This window comes from Cygnus olor, chromosome 3 (genome assembly GCF_009769625.2).
Source record: "Cygnus olor isolate bCygOlo1 chromosome 3, bCygOlo1.pri.v2, whole genome shotgun sequence".
Classification (NCBI taxonomy): Eukaryota; Metazoa; Chordata; class Aves; order Anseriformes; family Anatidae; genus Cygnus; species Cygnus olor.
In genome coordinates this window covers 16,782,894-16,801,098 of record NC_049171.1, presented here as the reverse complement: position 1 = coordinate 16,801,098, position 18,205 = coordinate 16,782,894, and the positions used below count along the sequence as shown (strand labels likewise).

Genomic DNA, 18,205 nt, shown 5'->3' with positions numbered 1-18,205 from the left:
GTCAGATGGAATCTCAGTACTCAGTTCTTGACTGTAGTAGAAAATACGTGTAATTCTGTATTCTACCACTGCTGTATTTTTCTGGTGTCCAAAACGAGGCTAGTATAATGTTGCTGCCTCTCAAAACTGCTACAACAAACTTAGAAAGATTTGAAGATGCTAGGATACGTAAACTGATTCAAGAGTCTATATTGCCTTTAGTCAAGGACTAGCCACCACATTATTCTAGAAGAAATATTTTTTTAAAAAATAAAAGTTAATTCCCTTCTGATTGCTTCCCTATAGTTTAATTAGTGAGGAAGGGCAGTAAGGCATCACAGAATTTCCATTAGTTTTACTGTCCTCTACAGTCAGCATTTTATGCCTATGATTTTATTTCTAGGTTCCAGGGACACATACAAACCATTCACGCTTTTCCTTTTGTTTTCTATCATGAGAAATCTTGCACACAAAATTTTTTAATGGACTGTTACTGTTCTCCTCGTCTCCTTTTCTTTCATAAACAATACAAACATACTCAAGTAATGACAAACTCCCTTTGGGTTATTTACAGAGAGAACTCCGCAATCCAGGTTCCTTCTGTAAGAAGTAATGAGGATAGATGATATTAATACTCAAAAAGACTTGAAACATGAAAAAGCTCTGTACACTGCACCACATAGCAGCAGTACAAGTTCACATAACAAAGCATGCTCTGTTGCTAGAATCCCATCTTTGAGAGAAATATACACACTCTCAAATATAACCTTTTGTTACATGAAATCTCAAACAACCTCCCACCTACCTTTCTCCTCCAGAAGACCACATTCTTCTAAAATATTACAAGGTGGGTTTTTGTTTTGTTTTGTTTTCCACTTCTGAAGAAGGTGACCCTATGATATGTTAAACTAAGAGGAGGAAATCAACTAACATCTTTTTAGAATCTTAGCCAGTATCACTGCTGTAACACATACACTTGGGGGCAGAGTGGAGAAGCACCTTTTAATGCTTCTTAAGGTCCAAACGCTTGGTGTTATGAATGTCTTATTAATGAACTATAATCTCTCATGACTGAGAAAACATCGTTAAAAAAAACACATTGTAGTTCTGAGTCTTTCTGGAAGACCAGGCATACATTTCTAAAACAAAACTTAAAATACTAAGTGCATTACAGGAATCAGACCTGAAAAATCAAAATACAAACGTCAGACTCGAAGTCCAGTAAAGAAAACCTCCTCTTTCATTAGTCTTATGTTTCAACACAAAAGAACTGAATCACTACAGTGCCAGAAGTGTCACTAAGCTGTAATGAAAAAACACCCCTATTACAGAATTCCATGTGAAGATTTTAATGAAGGTAAGGATAAGTTACCTAAGCGTAGTACCAGAAAAACATATATACCAAGAAACCACTACAGGGAAGAAAAAAAAAAAAGCTTTCTATCAGCTTTTTTTTTTTTTTTTTTTTAATTTCTGTAACTACTATTTGTTAATCAAAGGGCGAACTGTACTGGATACTCAGCTTGCATGACAGACATCTTTATTGAAGAAGTTACCTACATATTAAATATTTTAAATCATCTTTTTAAAACCATTTGATAGGTTTTCATGTGCCAGTGAGTCTCTAGAAAATTCTAGTTCTGTTGGAAATGGTTTGAAAACAATTTATTTTCATATTGTTAAAATTTTCAATCTATTCATTTTTCTCCTTTTCATAGAAATTTAGAAACCTGTCAGAACACGTCAAGTTCATGAAACTCTTCCATATTCTCATGAAGAAATTATCCTTACCCCCTTTATACTGACAAAAGAGCCCTTAACAAAGGCAACAGAAAACTAAAAAGCAACACGCAAGGATAACTAAAAAAAGTACATAAGGTTGGTGGTTTTTTCTATTTAACTGAATTTGAATTTTCCTTCAAGTTTTCCCCACCATAGCTATCATTTGGCACAGAAAAGTGTGCCAAAATTCTAACAGCTGTTTATCTAAGACAACTAATTAGCTAATGTATTCCTTATATAACATGACCATTTTATAGCATTAGCACGTCGAGTATAATTAACATGTTGCATTTCTCTTACATGTCTGAAAATTCACAACTAGGTATTAACACTTCTATTTTACCACAACTGCTACTTTCAATTAAGAGAAATACCCAGGTATTGTTTTATTTGGCAACTTCTTAGTAATGTATTTAGAAACCTAAACAAACCTGTCATAGGTGATAAAGCTATACAGCATCAAGGCTATGGGGTGCAACATGCTGAACTAAGAATAATGGATGCTACTGGGATCTTCTGCCTGTGGCTCTCATGGCTGTACAGAGACTTTTCCGTATTATTCCCAGTAGGTTCAGAAAGCTTAAAAAAAAGACAAGGTTTAAGCTGGTGAGTAGCCATAAAAGAGTTACATAAACCCTGCAGTATTATTTGCATCCAATTTTTTTATTTTCAAAAACTATTTTCGCTGTACCGTACAAACATATCCAGGCATCAGAACAAGAGGACAAGCCAAACTGTGCTCTTCAGATTCAGTTAGGCAAGTTATGGTTTCAAGTTCCTGTAGTGTTCAGTCATCCAGAACCAGAACGGATACATAAACCCTCATTACAAGAGTTCTGGAAAGTGGTGAGTACCAGAAATAAGCTTGCAGTTGTGTTTTTATTTTATACTCTTCATTCATTTCCACTCTCCATGGAACTCTTGGGTTCCATGATTCCCACAAGTCACACAGCTAGCATTCCATATTTCAACGCTGGAAATTGTTTATGGTCCCTTAATTCCAAGAATTGTGCAACAAAACCAAGCAACTAGTAACCATAGGAACTGTGGTACAAAAAAAAAAAAAACACAACACAAGTTTCAGCAAGGAAACTGCAGTTTAATTCTTGCAAATGCTATTCTTTCATAACCTACCTGTAACATTAAACCTATGCAGTAACATGTATCTACTACATACTAAAAGATACTTCTTACTACTGTGCTGTGTTTTAAGTACTCCGTTTCTCTCTTCTGTCTCTTTTCCTCTCTCCCTTTATCAGAGCACTACACTTTCTTCTGTTTGCTTACACCTGTATAAGACAAATTAAAAAGATGCCTCAATGGAGAAGAAAAACGCACCATCTAGTCATTTTAATGCAAAAAGATTCAAAGTATCAGTCATATTTACTGTCCTGTTAACGAACAGCTCTTGTAGCATGCTGTCCTTGAATTGTGTATGAAACATTTGCATTCTGCTGATTCCAGGAACCCCAAGGAAGCCATTAACTAATGAGCCCATGAACACACTGGATTGTATAAACTACAGCATGCATTACTATGTCACAGAGTTAAAGCAGTTAAAAACAGGCAGGACTAAATTACTGCTTAGAACTTAAATAATTTTAGGCACCCACATCCCATGCTGAGCAGAATTCAAAGAGACTAGAAATCGCTCTCATACAAAATTGGGTAATTTCTAATATGGGAAACTGCATAGTTCTCTTCTGGAATTTCCTATTACTCACATCTTTATTGTGACAGTGCCTAGAAAGCTGAAGACAGAACATTAAGCCCTGTGCAATCGTAGACAGACACTTTGCTCCTATTGGCTTTTAGTGATGGTGCGCAATTACACTGATATTAATGTAATTTAGAAACACTGAAGAGTTTTCCACTCAGCTGCCTATTTCACCCCAATCCTGGTATTTTATGAAGACTAAAGAGAAAACTTTCAAGGATCAAAAGATTTCAAAACCACATGAAATGTAAAAATTACTCTATTTGGATTATTTGAGGACTTAACAGACAAAATGACTTGAGATAATTGGTATCTTTTATCAATACTGTGAATATCTTTAAATGAAAAAAGCTAAACTTATTTTCCTCTATTAAAAACCAATGCTTGTATCTTCCTGAAACAAAACCAAACCAAACCAAAACAAACAAAACCCTTCTTCATCCCAAAGATTCCAGAAAAGTGAGTGATATATAGTCACTTCTCCCCTCCCTTCCACAGGAAGGTCATAAACTGAAAAACTGTTCCCAAACTTTCAGCAAAATACCATGAAGCTACATCAGCTTTGGGGGGTTCTTATTTGGTTTAGGGAGATTTCCAAACTAGTACCTTTTAAACTACCTTAAACTAATAATCTGTCTAATAAAGATATGTGCACACAGATTTCCAGTACTTCTGAAATGCACCGATTATATTTTAATTCAGCTGAACAACGCAGCAATTTAACAGAATCCAAAAGTGCAAAGAGCAAGCTTCCAGATCTTTAAGTACTAGGTATCCATGGAATGAAAAAATAAAGCTGGTCTTTCTCTGCTCTTCTATGCCAGAGTCAACATTCTCTTGATCTGGATAACAAAGGCCACAACCACAAGGTCCCGCTGGGGGCATCTGCTTGGAGATGCACTAGATCCAAAGCGGGAGGTGGCCCCCTCTCCACAGCTCAGCACTTCCTTTGGAAATGTCTGCTTTGTCACTTCCATATATCAAATGTAGTTTTATACTTGACGCTTATTTAGCATTGTATTAATAACAGTATTGTTCTAGCGCGCTCTTCAATTAAATCTGTGATGTACTTTAATCAAAACAACATGCACAAAAGATTTTCATCAAGTGAAGAAACAAAATACCACTGTAAATAGAAATATGGACACAAACTCAATAGGCCAATTTATTTTTTATTCTCTTTGTACTACCAGAGTCTAGTTCGAACAATTTTTCCCCTCAAAATCATGCAGATTTCACTGGACAGTACAAGTATTTACTACAGTAACATTCAGGTATATTACTTAGATGACAAAAACTTTCAAATACTGTACTTCAGGAATATAGGAGCTGGCATACAGCTCAGACTAGATTCCAAAAAGTACATATTACTTTCAAAACAGCAAAAACTACTCATTTTTTCTTTCTGGAACCAAATGGTAAACTCTGTACCAAGGAAAGATCATGCACAGCAACAGATATTCCTTAAGTCCAGACATCATATTCATACTTTATCCTTACAATATTTTAAAGTTACTCAGTTGTTTCCATCTATTTAGACCAGTGACTGTACCTATAATAAATAATGAATTCACTAAATCAATGATAAGGCATTACCCTATAAATAACTGCCAAGTCCAATGACACATCAAGACAATGTTCCTTAAAATCCTTATCACCATTCTATCCAAAGTTCACAAAGTCAACAGCAATTACTGAACATACAAAGAATAAAAGTATACACATAACCAAACAGGTACCCTAACATTTAAATTTCAACATATGTAATATATGTTGCACACACTAATCCACTAGTTAATTTAAAGTTTGATACGGGTGTCACAGGTTGTGGTATTTTATCTTCTGATATCTCTGATGTCACATGGCAAGGACGCAGTCTTAACTTTATTTGTAAGTACATATGTATGTAAGACTTACATGGAAAGTTTGGGAGGGATAAACATTACATATCCCAACACAAAAGTAAAATCACATTTTAATAACTAAACCATACTTAATTCTGTAACACGTGCCCCTGACCTAACCTTTGCACAGTGTCGTAAGGAACTGTTTTTCCATCCTAACAAATACTGGTTTTATTTCTGGGGAAGGTCTGAAGTAATTTGTTTTTTTCTAAAGGCTATTTCTTCTCTTCAAGAAAATGACTGAAAATAATCTAGACCTTCTATTACAGTACTGGCAACTTAAACTACATAGCTTAGTGTAACTACACACTGACAAAGAATTCCAAACAAGCTACAAATCATGGGCGTACTCTGTTTTAGCCTGGCTTCTTTTTACAGGATACTTTCTCTCTCTTCTCCAAAACCAGCCCCATCTGAGGCAGTAACAGTGTTGAGCTCTGATGAATCTTTTGAAAGCCTAGTATAACTTGAACGCTGGCTCCGCTTGTGAGCAACACTCTTCAGGTTCTCATTCTGAACTGCAGTTGAATTGGAACCTGAGCTAGGGTGCAAGATAATTTGAGATGAATCTCTGATACCTTGTATTTCTTCAAAATTTTGATTAGCTCGATTGTTTGGAGCACTGTTATTATTCAGGGTTACTGTACTAGGGGTTCTATTTAAGTTATAGACTTTCTGGCAGGCTGGCCAGTTTTCTTCTGGGCTACTTGCTATCAAGCTGCTTTCTGATGGGCTCTTCTTATCTTCTGAGCAAATAGACATACGAACCACAGCTGGATCTTGAAGGCCACTAAGGCTGTGCGGAATTCCTCTCTTTCCACTATGACTGTCATCTTCAAGCTCAATGAGATTTGCCTTTTCAAGCTGTGAATCATCTGCTCCTTCATTATGGAGGGAATGATTGGGAGAACTTTCGTTTGATCTTACACCAGAGTCGGAAGAATCTTTTTTATCCAGAAGGGCATCTGTCAAGTACTCCTTTGCTTTGATGAAGGTTCTAATAGGTTCAGATCCATGTTCTGGAGATTTGGGTTGTTTGTCAATTTTTCCATCTGTTTTCTTATCTTTACCTTCCTTAAGAAGTGGGGTATTATCAGACTCCTCAGTTCCTGACTCATCTTCATCACTTGGAAGCTTCTGATACCGGAGAGTAACTCCCTTAAGCTTTAAATCTGCAGCCTGGAAAATACTTGTTCTTTCTGAAGACTTCTTTCCTAGCAGAAGCTTGGAACCAGACTGATCAGCTTTTTCATCTTCTTCAGTAATAGGATCCAAAGGAGATGCATCATTAGTAGAAACACCTGAAGTACTGTAATCAATAACATCATTCCTCTTCATCAGGAAGGACTTTCTTCCATCATCTTGTTTCTGCTCACCATCTTTTCCTTTTTCTTGTTCTGCACTCGAATGCAAGGAACCCCCTGATGTACTCTGCCCCATATAGAAAGCACTTGAACTATGAGGGGAAGACCTACCACTTACTGTAGTGGAACTGGCACCTCCTTCTAACTGTGACATTTGAGCAATATATTCTCTATATGCATCTCTATATTCTGCCTGTACCTTGTCAGTGAGCTTTGATATTTCAATACTTGAATCTTGAGAGTTAAGACTTGAAAGACTTGGCGTTCTGCGAGGTTGTGACTGGGGAAAAAAAGAGAGAATAGTTATAGGAAATATTTATTTTGACTTTCACTGATCATTCTAAGTTAAGTAACAAAGTATCAAGTGTGTGCTTAATTTTTTTGTTATGAATAGGTCATGCAATTGAAATTGTCAACGTTATATGCTCAAACCCCTCAGCAAGCAACATATGCAAGATCTTTAGTCTACTGTTTCACTTTTCCCTTTCTATTACTTTACTATAGGATTACTGCCAGCTTTTTTTAAGATCAACAATGTTATGTATATACTAGAATACTGAGGGACAGCTAAACATGAAAAACTAAAAGAAAATGTTGGTTAAGGGACTTCTATATGCCCTGACTCCTAATCAACTCAATGCAAGCAGCAAAATGCAAGAATCTCAGAAATATCAACGCTTGATTTTTTATGCATTATTCACTACTTTTTATTCATACTTACAGCAGCTATAGTTCTTCACTAACAAGAGAATTATTTGATTGTGTTGTACATTTCCAGGAGTACTCCTTCCCTGTTTTCTCAAGAAGGACAAATTACGTTCCTCGCTCTTTCAATTTAATTTCAGATAACTCTACAGACATCAACTATTTATTTAAACTTGCATCTTAAAATGTTTTTAAAAATATTTTCTTACACTTCTGTCCTTTTGAGACAAAAACAATGTTAAAAATTTGATTCATGCCACTTAGGTTTTCAAAAACATACATTGATACTCAGTTGCTGTAAATGGATTAAGGGTAATCAGGATCTTACATACATGTGTGCATATATATCCATTCACGTATATATCTGGGATATATATCCCAAACCTCTTTTCAGTTATATTTTTGAATACTAAAAATACAGCCTATAGCTTGTAATTTGAGATGTCTTCCTATTTTGATGGACTTTCAAGATTTTCTAATTTAGGCCTTCAAAATCAGAGATGAAAAAGCTGCAACATGGATTTCGGGGGGAAATTATGACCACTATGTTAATACCATCTAATCATTCGTTAACTGTATTGTCTTGTTTCTTAAAAAAGGAAAAAGAAAAGCACACACTTAAGGTAATTTCATAAGATAAAAAAGAAAACTGACCATACATAACCTATGGCAGAAACTATAGGTACAAAAGGATGTGAGCTGTGGAGTCTATGATTAGATTACATATTGTCAAACCAATGCTCCAATGTCCTGGAGCATTGCCTGTTATAAAAATATAATAAATATATCAGTAATCTTTCAAATAATATAACTTCTGTCTAGCACATACTTAAAATATATCATACACAAAGTCTGCATGCTACAGAAAACAGAAATCCAGCAAAACATTACTATAAGCAATAGCTTTGATTTTTTTCTTCTCGAGGAGTGATTACTGGAACAGTTTTGAGATGGGAAAGACTAAAGCCCTTGACTCTCAGAGAGTATGATTAAGAGTTTTCATCTCTGCTGCACTTCGGTCTTTGTCAAGACTGAGAACTGGAAGTACCTGAACTGTCACAGCAGACTTACTTCTTGACCTGTCTGTACCTCAGAATGTAAAAAGCCATTTACCATACTGATAAGCACATAGAATACATTCCTCTATTAAATACCTGCCAACTTAAGTTACTATGGCGCGGAGGAGCTTCATCAAGACCAATTGTGTTGAGTTCTTCAAAACTGAAGTTAAGCGTGTAGGGAGCTTGACCAGAAAGACCTGTAAGCTCAGTGTGAGGCAACTCAGTGTTATGCCCAGGACGACGAGTAAGTTCACTATGAGAAATCGCAGAGGTAGCATGCTCAGTTGTTCCACGAGGATCTTCCTGAACAGCCTGATTTTCTGAATTTCTCATTTCAAGTATCTTAACACACACACACAAAAAAAAAGAGAAGGTGCAAATGTAATCATATGAATAGAAAAAAAAATCAAAATTGTTAAAGAAGGGCTGCTACATATACGAATAAGCAATTCACAAGTTCCAAATACAAAAAGTATACTTGCATATGTGGTTGTGATCATGGCAAACTATGAAAAAAGATCTGTTTACAGACCTAGTACATTCATTGTCTTTACTACAAACCACATTTTCATATTACAGATTTTTCTTGTATTTACAAAATTACTTATTATTACTCAGACCATTAAACCAAGTTATATGCCACAAAACACTTCCAATAAATTTTTGTAAAACACAGTGATAAACTACAGATCTTTAAGCAAAAACAAACATTCCAGTTTATAGCTTTAATCAACCTGAATCTAACAATAAATGTCTTAAAATTATCAGTGTTTTGAAAACTGATTCAGCAGTTCAGAGACATACTGCAATTTTCAGAAAGAAAACTGGCAATGTACTAAAAATACTTAAAATAAGCTACAATTCTCTGTGATGTATATTCCTCACTATAAAACTGATATTTACTCTCGAAGTGGGAAGAGGGAAATTAGGTATCTATATATGCTTCAGTGGTAGTATAATGTGAGAATGCTGCATTGAATACAAGTATGTGTCAATACAATATTACTCATTTATCTGATTGGGTTGACCTTTAGCTTAAGTTCCATTAAAAATTGTGCTTATGCAACTGTGTTCCATGCATTTCTAACAGCCTGGCCGTCCACTTCCTCTCACAAATACACCCTGAATTCCCTTACTAACAGGACAGAGGCCTCAGAGAATTAAGTTCTGACATTTCATGGAAGTAGTCAGATCTTACAAAAAGAGGAGAAAAAACTTCAGAATTCACAATCAAGTAAGACACAAATCCATAAACAACCAGTTCTTGGTTGCAAGTACTCGAGACAAAAGGACAAAAATCACAAAATAATAAACGCATGCTTTAAGATGTTGCTTATCGTTTTAAACATAATAACAAGCAAGCAATACGAAAAAAAAGATAAGGTTCATAACAGAAAAGACTAATTTATGGTGTCCTGAAGTACTGAAGAGGAGATCTCACCATGCTCCTGAACAGGTGCCAGTCACCAAAGTTCATATTCATTTCTTTTTTCAGTTCATCAATGTTGCATTGAGCCAAGACACGTCCATTTATATTTGCCTAAAAAAGTAAAACTAAAACTAAGTAACGTAAGTTATTGATACAAGAATTGTTGTGTGATGGTAACAGACCAGAAAGGTGAATATACTGCTGGGGACTACTACAGAAATTCCTCAACATCACTTTTAAGTCCAATCCTACATAATAAAAACATATATACATATGTTATACAAAGATTATTAGGCTACTAAGTCCCAAGCATCACCTGATCCCTGGCTTGAGGCATCCAAGATCTACACCCAGAAAGTTCCCTCCCTGCACAAATACAAGCTCACATTCTTGCCATCATCAGAAATCCCTGGGATGGAAGACGAGATTTCTATTTTTTCCCCCAGTCTTCCTCATAACTCAGAGATCAACAATGAAGTGCCTAAACACCACCTATATCCCAAGAAGGTGATTCTTTATGTTGGACTTATGTACATAACATAGTTCTTTATGTTGGACCTAAGTACGCTGTACTTAATTCCTTCAAACAGCACCGAATTCAATATAGAACCATTTTCACAGCATAACAGTGAAGGGTATTTTTCTTTATACCATGTATTGGAGGATCGGCAGAATCATGTCTTGCAAGGGTAGCTACAAAATGGAAGGCTTGAGTTGATCACTCTGCTCAGTCTGAGGGAACTCGGTGCGTCAGCTGCCATATCTCAGTAAGATGTACTTAATCAAACCAGGAAAAAGACCAGACTGAGCCATTTTCTTTCTTCCTGTTTACACTCAACCACTCATAGTAAGAAATACAATGAAATAAATAAGAGGAATCTCATCAGAAATAACTGAGGAGCACAGTCTTTTAGCACCATAGAGCCACTGAAGCAATTGAATTTTTTGCAGCTAGACCTAGTGAGCTGCAATCTCACATTCAACTTCTTGCTTTAAGCAACACTGCTGATGCTCCTGGTGATGAACTTGTCTCCTATTCCTTGAATCAACAATCTCCCAGTATTTTAAGATATGATAGGCGCTGGCGCAAATCAAGCTCGGCAAAACCATTCACTAATTACCATCTTTTTTTACAGTATTTTTCCCTTCTTTCTTCATATAAAGAGCACACATAATGGTGAAAAAAAGTAATAAAGACAAAAATGAATGTTTTAGTATCTCACAGAAAGGAGTAGGAACAGAAAAATGTACACTGGCCTTGTTCTGAAGGAAATAGATGGGGAATGTGATAGGAGCGAAATGGAATTGTCTTGACTACTCATTTACAACAAAAGATATTAGACAATTTTTCAAGGGAAAAAATAAGCTGCTACCTGGATGTAGAACATATTTACAATACTATTCATCTAAATATGACAATTTAAAAATAGTTTTTCTTGTTTCTTTTCTCAAAATAACCAGTCTCATCAACATGTATATTTCTGAGTTTTTCTTTTTAGGAGTTTTTTCTCTGAGAAATACACACTTGTCTTAAAATGCCCTTTCAACTTGGCACAAATTAAGATGTTCTGATATTCAATGTGTTTCAACAAACATTTCCAAAGAAAAGCAGCAGCTAAATATTTCCTTTCACATGTTTATGTCTGTGTTTAGGTACTAGATGCACTAATGAAATTCAGCAGATACCTTTCTTATAGTTGCAGAGTACTGAGGTAGCATGCTCTGGTCCAGACCGTCTATCTGCTTTAGCTTCTCACAAACAGCTTCCACGCTCATTGTGCTCAGAGACACATGCGATACTCCTGTGGTCGATCCTGTGCCTGCTCCTCCTCCCTGTAAGAAGCGAGAAAACGTCCATAAAAGATAATGTTCAAATACTCAGTACACCCAGAATTTCTCAATATACACGAGCACAAGCCAAACTGTGTTCAACTACATTTTAAAATTAAGAGATGAGAACAAGAAAGCACAGGCATTTTTAATTAATATCAGAATATCTATATACTGGGAAACTCTCAGTCTTTATATGAGAAAAAGCAGAGCATCTTGAGTCCTGCCTATGTCAGAAAACAACTCTCTTAAATAATCTTATTTAAGAAAAACAACAAAAATCAGGAATATTAAGTAAGGGTTAATCAATTTCAAATGCATCTTTATTCAAAGTTTCCCACTGATTTTAGCAGTTAGTTTGTTTTTGGATGTTTATTATTATTGCTATTACTATTTTTTAAATAACCCAGACAACTTTTTCCTGTCTTAAACAATTCCTGGTTTACCATTAGACAAAGATGACCTGAAACACAGTTCCTCAATTACTTGGATTCACTGGGTACTTTTAGCAGTATCTGTTCATTTATGTAAAATCAGTCAAGGGGTATCACCATCAGAGCAGGGAAATACAGTGCAGCACTGCTGCTGTCCTCCAAGATACTGTAAGGATGTTTCACATGTCTGGAGCTTTGGCAAGACTTATGTAGAAATCATTCACATCTCAGATCTGTAACACAGAAGTTGCCCTGATAATGTTGCCAGCTTCTGGGAATTTCCAGGAAAGTGTGGAAAACCAAAACAAATACATCTGCACATAGTCAGCATATTAAGACAGTGTTTTCTCAAAAAACAAAAAATAACACCCACATTATTCCTGGATGGGCAAAGTGCAAAGATCTGAACAAGTTAGTTGCTCCCAATTTCTAAAAGCAAAACCAGAACTAGTTCCACCAGGTATGTTTTTTTTGTTGTTTTTTTTTTCCTACCCTCCTCTGGGGGGTGGAGGCTGTACCTTCCCTTTTTCTGAACATGAAGTTTTGGTTTGGGCTCCGTAGACCATCCACCAAAGTGAAGCTCATTTTAGGAGGATGCAAAATAGCTTCTGAAGCTTCAGAGCTCATCATCACATGCGTAAATTTAAAAGTACATTTTGAATCTCCAAAGTTCAATTAATCAAGTTAGGCTATATTTCTTAATCACCAATTAAGGCTATTTTTGTAATCCCAATATGTTGTTTTTGCTTTTGTTTTTAATTTTTAATTACTTCAAAGTTATTTATTTAATCTTGCAGAATTAATAAATTAATAGATCCAAAATAATTACCTACCAAAAGCAAGAATTATTACGCTTAATGGCATTAACCTTATCTAAATTGTCTAAAACCTGAGTATTTGAGAACACACTATTCAGTTATAAAGGCAGCAAACCCCAAACTCGTTCTCGACTACCTTAACCTCAGAGTTATCTTGTTGTTATTGGAGATATCCTGATCTGGGGAGGTTGGCAAATTTCCCACCTAAGCTGCTCTGAGGTTCAAGGTTCAGATGCTATGACATGTAATTCCCCCTGAGTTCTCTGCCAGATATGCTTGAAATGATCTTAAAACAGGCGAACAATCAACTTCACTCAAAAACACTACAGGAGCTGGTGGGGATCCTACGCACACTTGGCTGAAAACAGAGCTGGGGCTTCTTCTTTTGACCATTTATATAATTGATATTAGATGTCAACTGGACACTAAATAAGAGATATTCCTATTTTCTGAGCAGGTAGTCTACTTAAATTATTGCATAAAATTAAGCATTATACTTTCAGTACAATCCAGGCACCTGGCTTAGTGGCTCAGTACTCCTTCCAGGGACAAGCCAGTTACTTTTCAGATCCTGCAGTGTCTCCCTAATTACGTGCCTACAACACCTGATTAGTTAACATATTAAGCACCAAAAGGAGGGAATTCAGATCTCAATTTAACCTGATTTTTAGTACAAATAAAATCCTCATTTAGTTATCTAAATATAAACCAACCAGCAAACTGATGATGTTGACAGGAAAGAGTTTGATCTACAAGCTAGTTATTGCGTATTTCTCTTCTGTAAATCCATATTTTCCTCTTTTAAAAAAATCATTTTCATTTTTTCTTCAGACTGCCAAACAGTTTTGTCTAATATTTTCCCATAAACACACTATTCATTATTGCTATGAGTATAACACATCGATAAACAAAAGGTATTATGTCAATTCAAATCATAACTACCTTTTTGAAGCCAGAATTACATCGTGGCACTGCTAAAGGAAATGATCCCTAAGCAATGTGTATAAGCAATTGCCTTTGTTCACTAAATCTATTAGATAGAGCACCTATCGGTATCTACAAATAAATGAAGTTTTTAAGACTTTTAATTTAACAGTTCTCCTTCAGATCAAAATATTTCTTTAAACAGTCAAGAACAAGTCATACTTTCTATATGCATTAAGAGTTAGTTTAGAAAGTCCTCTTTTTGTGTATAAAAATATATGGAAAAGCAGTCTAATATTTAGACTATTTTTGTTAAAGCGTGAACTGTTTGAAATAGATGCACATTAATCCAAATCATTCTTTATAAAAAGCACTCTGAAGAGTAAGTAATGCAATAGCTTTAGGGATATTGTCATCACGTAAGTGAATTAAAACTGTACTTAAACTGACACATTTTTCAGCCTTAGTGGTTTTGTTAAAGATGCTTAAAGAACATTAGTCGGAAAAGTATTTGCCATGCAAAAGCTAAAAGCAGCTTGTCAAAACAAACCTCAAGGCTAGTAATGAGCATTAGTTTACAGACAGCCCAGCATGAAGTGCCAGTATGACAGCTTCTGAAATGACTCTAAAAAGTGCGTAATTCACAGAAAGTGGCTGTACCTGTCTTTGTCTGTTTAACCCAGACTTACACGGCTTTGAGGAGGAACAAAACAGAATGAGAAGAAACAACAGCTTAAAGTGACATCAACAAGACTGAATATACAGATGACATGCTTTCAGGGAAACAGAGGAAATCAGTGTTAGGACAGAAAGGTACCATACAGGGCTACTTTCATAACATGATGAAACTTTTAGGACAGACCTTCATAGTACCCATTTAGGATATGCTATACCGAGACCATTTTCCCATGAGCAGACTACTCTGTTTTGGACTTGTACAACAGCACAGCATTTTGCTTGCATAAGAGTTTTACACTGTATTTCCGATGGAAAATCTTGCTGTTAAACACATTCTCCTGTCAAGATCACATTCTACTACCTGCATTTCAAATGTCTTTGAAACCTTGTACTTAAGCATGCAAAAAAAAAAAATCCCACCACCCATAGCACTTAAAAGGTACTACTAATAACAAATAGCAAGAGTAATGAGTAAATATTCAAAACGCAACAATGCCACATAAAAGCATATGTTCGTTCATGCTCAAACTTCAGAAAAGCAATTCTCGTTTCTTAAAGGGTATTCTATATTTATCTACAGTGCATGCACTGGGCCCCGTTAGCTCTCAACCAAAGAACGCACACTATATTTTAAGGTATTACGCATTCTATGCAGCATGAAAAATGTATTGAAACAGCATAATTATATTGCAACAAGCTGTATCCTAACAAGTCATAATTAACAATGCAAACTAAAACAGCCAACTAAGATTATTATGGATAACCACTTCTAAAGCTAGCTTGGTTTCTAATATAAAAGGGGACACTATGGATAAGACTTCAATTCAGTGAGAAATTCTTTAGAAGAGCACTCTAGAAGTTTTTGCAGCTCCTGTCAGAAATCACCATCTATATAGTATAGTAAATACATTAAAAAAAAACAAACTATAGTTTGTATTGGTATAGTAAAGTCAGCAGAAATGCATGTTTGCCTCTGTCTTGGTTTCGGCTGGGATAGAATTAACTGTCTCCCTAACAGTTGGTATGGTGCTGTGCTTTGGATTTAGGATGAGCATAGCGCTGATAGCACAGGGGTGGTTGAGCTTTGCAGAGCAGTGCTCACACTGCCCAGGGCTGTTCTGCTCCTCGCGCTGCCCTGCCAGCGAGGTGCCTGGGGGGGCACCAGGAGCTGGGGGGCACACGGCCAGGACAGGTGGCCCAGGCTGGCCAAAGGGGTGTCCCACACCACGTGGGGTCATGCTCAGCAACAGAACTGGGGTGAAGGAAGATGAAAGGGAAGGATGCGTGGGTTGATGGCATTTGTCTTCCCACGAAACCGTTCCACGTGCTGAGCCCCGCTCTCCTGGCAGGGGCTGACACCTGCCTGCCGAGGGGGGAAGCAGCGAACGGGTTCCCTGGTTTGCTCTGCTTGCACAGGCAGTTTCTGCTTGTCCCAGCAAACTGTCTGTGTCTCAACCCATGAGTTCTCACACTTTTACCTCTCCGATGCTCTCCCCATGGCACCTGGGGAGAGCGAGCAAGAGACTGGGTGGTGCTGAGCTGCCTGCCGGGGCTAACCCACAGCAGCCTCCACCACAGATGGGCAGAAGCTGATATCTCCAATCACTAAAGAAATAAGGTGTGACATAAGCTGATACCCTAAAATTTGCAATGCATCTACATTTTGATACAACTACACAGATAGTATTGGTAAACTTACTGGTTTGACATCTATGTATAGAATAGTAAACTATAGTCTCAGATAAATGAATTTTTATCAACAAAATCCAAATGTAGATGGTAGCACAAGTCAGATTATTTACACGATTGACTGCTCTCAAGGTATTTCTGATTTTCATTAAGCTAATCTAGATTTACGTTGATTTTACAAGACTAATGATTAAGATTTGAAATTTTAGAACAACAGCAGGGGCCTTCGCCAGATCACATAAAATCCTCAGCACAGCTCTGTCAGCTCATGCAAGGAGTAGCATGATGACCTGTATATAAAAAAAAGTGATACTCCTGAAGTAACTGTTTCTTGCTCTGTAAGATTAAAAATAATGATTAATTATGTTTTACACAGAAGTAAAACTGCAACATTTCTGGCTTCTTTCCAGATCTACATGAAAGTCAATTCTGATTCTATACGCCCCTCTTGTCTTCAGTCATCAAATCAGTTACACACCTTGGTGCTCATTAATTATTTTATACAGTTGCCTTTTTTTTTTTTTTTTACGTTTATTTCATTACTTTACATACACTAATCTATTTATTAAGATACAAGTAAAAACTGTATTATTTATCGAGTGGCAGCGATCCATCAATTGAGAGCTACCTAACTAGCTGGATAAAATTATTGTATCTATCACCTATGGATAACTGCAATACTTAAAGCAAGTATAATACTGTTTCTTTTCAACTGAAATTTCAATAAAGCACTGAGAAGATGCAAAAGGACTGGGAGATATGGGACAAGAAGATACTGAGATAAGGAACCACACACGGGGAAGACATCAGCATCTCCAAAAATATACTACAAGAAAACATTACCTCGAAGTCATCCCTTCACCCAAGGTACCTGATGACCTGGGAAAGAGAACTTTAGGGTAAATTCTCCACTGCGTTTCCATAATTGCTAAATGAAGGTTATGTGGAATTAAAAACAGCAGTTCTGGGGTCTGTGTTTTGTGTTTTGTTTTTTTTTTCCCCCCCTCTCTTCATTGTACAATGAGAATACTTTTTTGTAACTATTTACTAGAAGAAAAAAAACACCACCACTGAGATCTAATTATAACTGTTGCCAACCACTATTGGCAGCAATAATTACGAAAATGATTTAAATTGTATTAACCTCTTTGCTTTGGTAGTAAATCATAATGATTTTCCACTGATTCCCAGTTAGAATTAAAATTGATATCCATAAAGAAGACACCTTTGTGCCAGTACTTACAATAAAACAAAAACAAATCGTGGAAAAGGCAGATGTCAGCGTTCTGACTCAAGAATAAACTAATGACCTTTAATTTTATTTTTAGTTTATTCCCATGAAACATTGCTTCATACTGTGTTAACTGCAATCACAGAATGACAGGATTGTAGGGGTTGGAAGGGACCTCCAGAGACCATCTGGTCCACCCCCCTGCCAAAGCAGGTTCCCTAGAGCAGGCTGCCCAGGTAGGCATCCAGACGGGCCTTGAATATCTCCAGAGAAGGAGACCCCACAACCTTCCTGGGCAGCCTGTCCCAGTGCTCCGTCACCCTCACTGTGAAGAAGGTCTTTCCCATGTTGGTACAGAACTTCCTCGGCTCAATTTTGTGGCCATTGCCCCTTGTCCTGTCCCCACAAACCACTGGAAAGAGGTTGGCCAAATCCCTTTGTCTCCCACACCTCAGGTATTTATACACATTGATGAGATCCCCTCTCAGTCTTCTCTTCTCCAGGCTGAACAGACCCAGGTCTCGCAGCCTTTCCTCATAGGGAAGATGCTCCAGGCCCCGTATCATCTTTGTGGCCCTCCGCTGAACAATAGCTTTATGCCACCAGCTAAAGAAGTAGGGCTCAGGTGACAGAGCTGACTAAAACAAGAAACACACAGCT

The 18,205-nt window shown here is 36.7% G+C and overlaps 1 protein-coding gene across 6 annotated transcripts in view; it reads right to left on the bottom strand.

Annotated features, from left to right (window-relative positions):
* Positions 1-4,637: 4,637 nt before the first annotated feature.
* The window catches only part of KIDINS220 (kinase D interacting substrate 220), a 73,552-nt gene continuing 59,984 nt past the window's right edge, over positions 4,638-18,205 (bottom strand). For all 6 annotated transcript variants that reach the window (XM_040550485.1, XM_040550482.1, XM_040550486.1 and 3 more), the window contains 4 exons: positions 11,628-11,774; positions 9,954-10,052; positions 8,606-8,854; positions 4,638-7,026 (listed from right to left, as the gene is read on the bottom strand). In XM_040550485.1, coding sequence (XP_040406419.1) covers positions 5,755-7,026; positions 8,606-8,854; positions 9,954-10,052; positions 11,628-11,774 — 1,767 coding nt within the window. In that variant the 3' untranslated portion in view covers positions 4,638-5,754. The remainder of the gene's footprint in view (positions 7,027-8,605; positions 8,855-9,953; positions 10,053-11,627; positions 11,775-18,205) is intronic.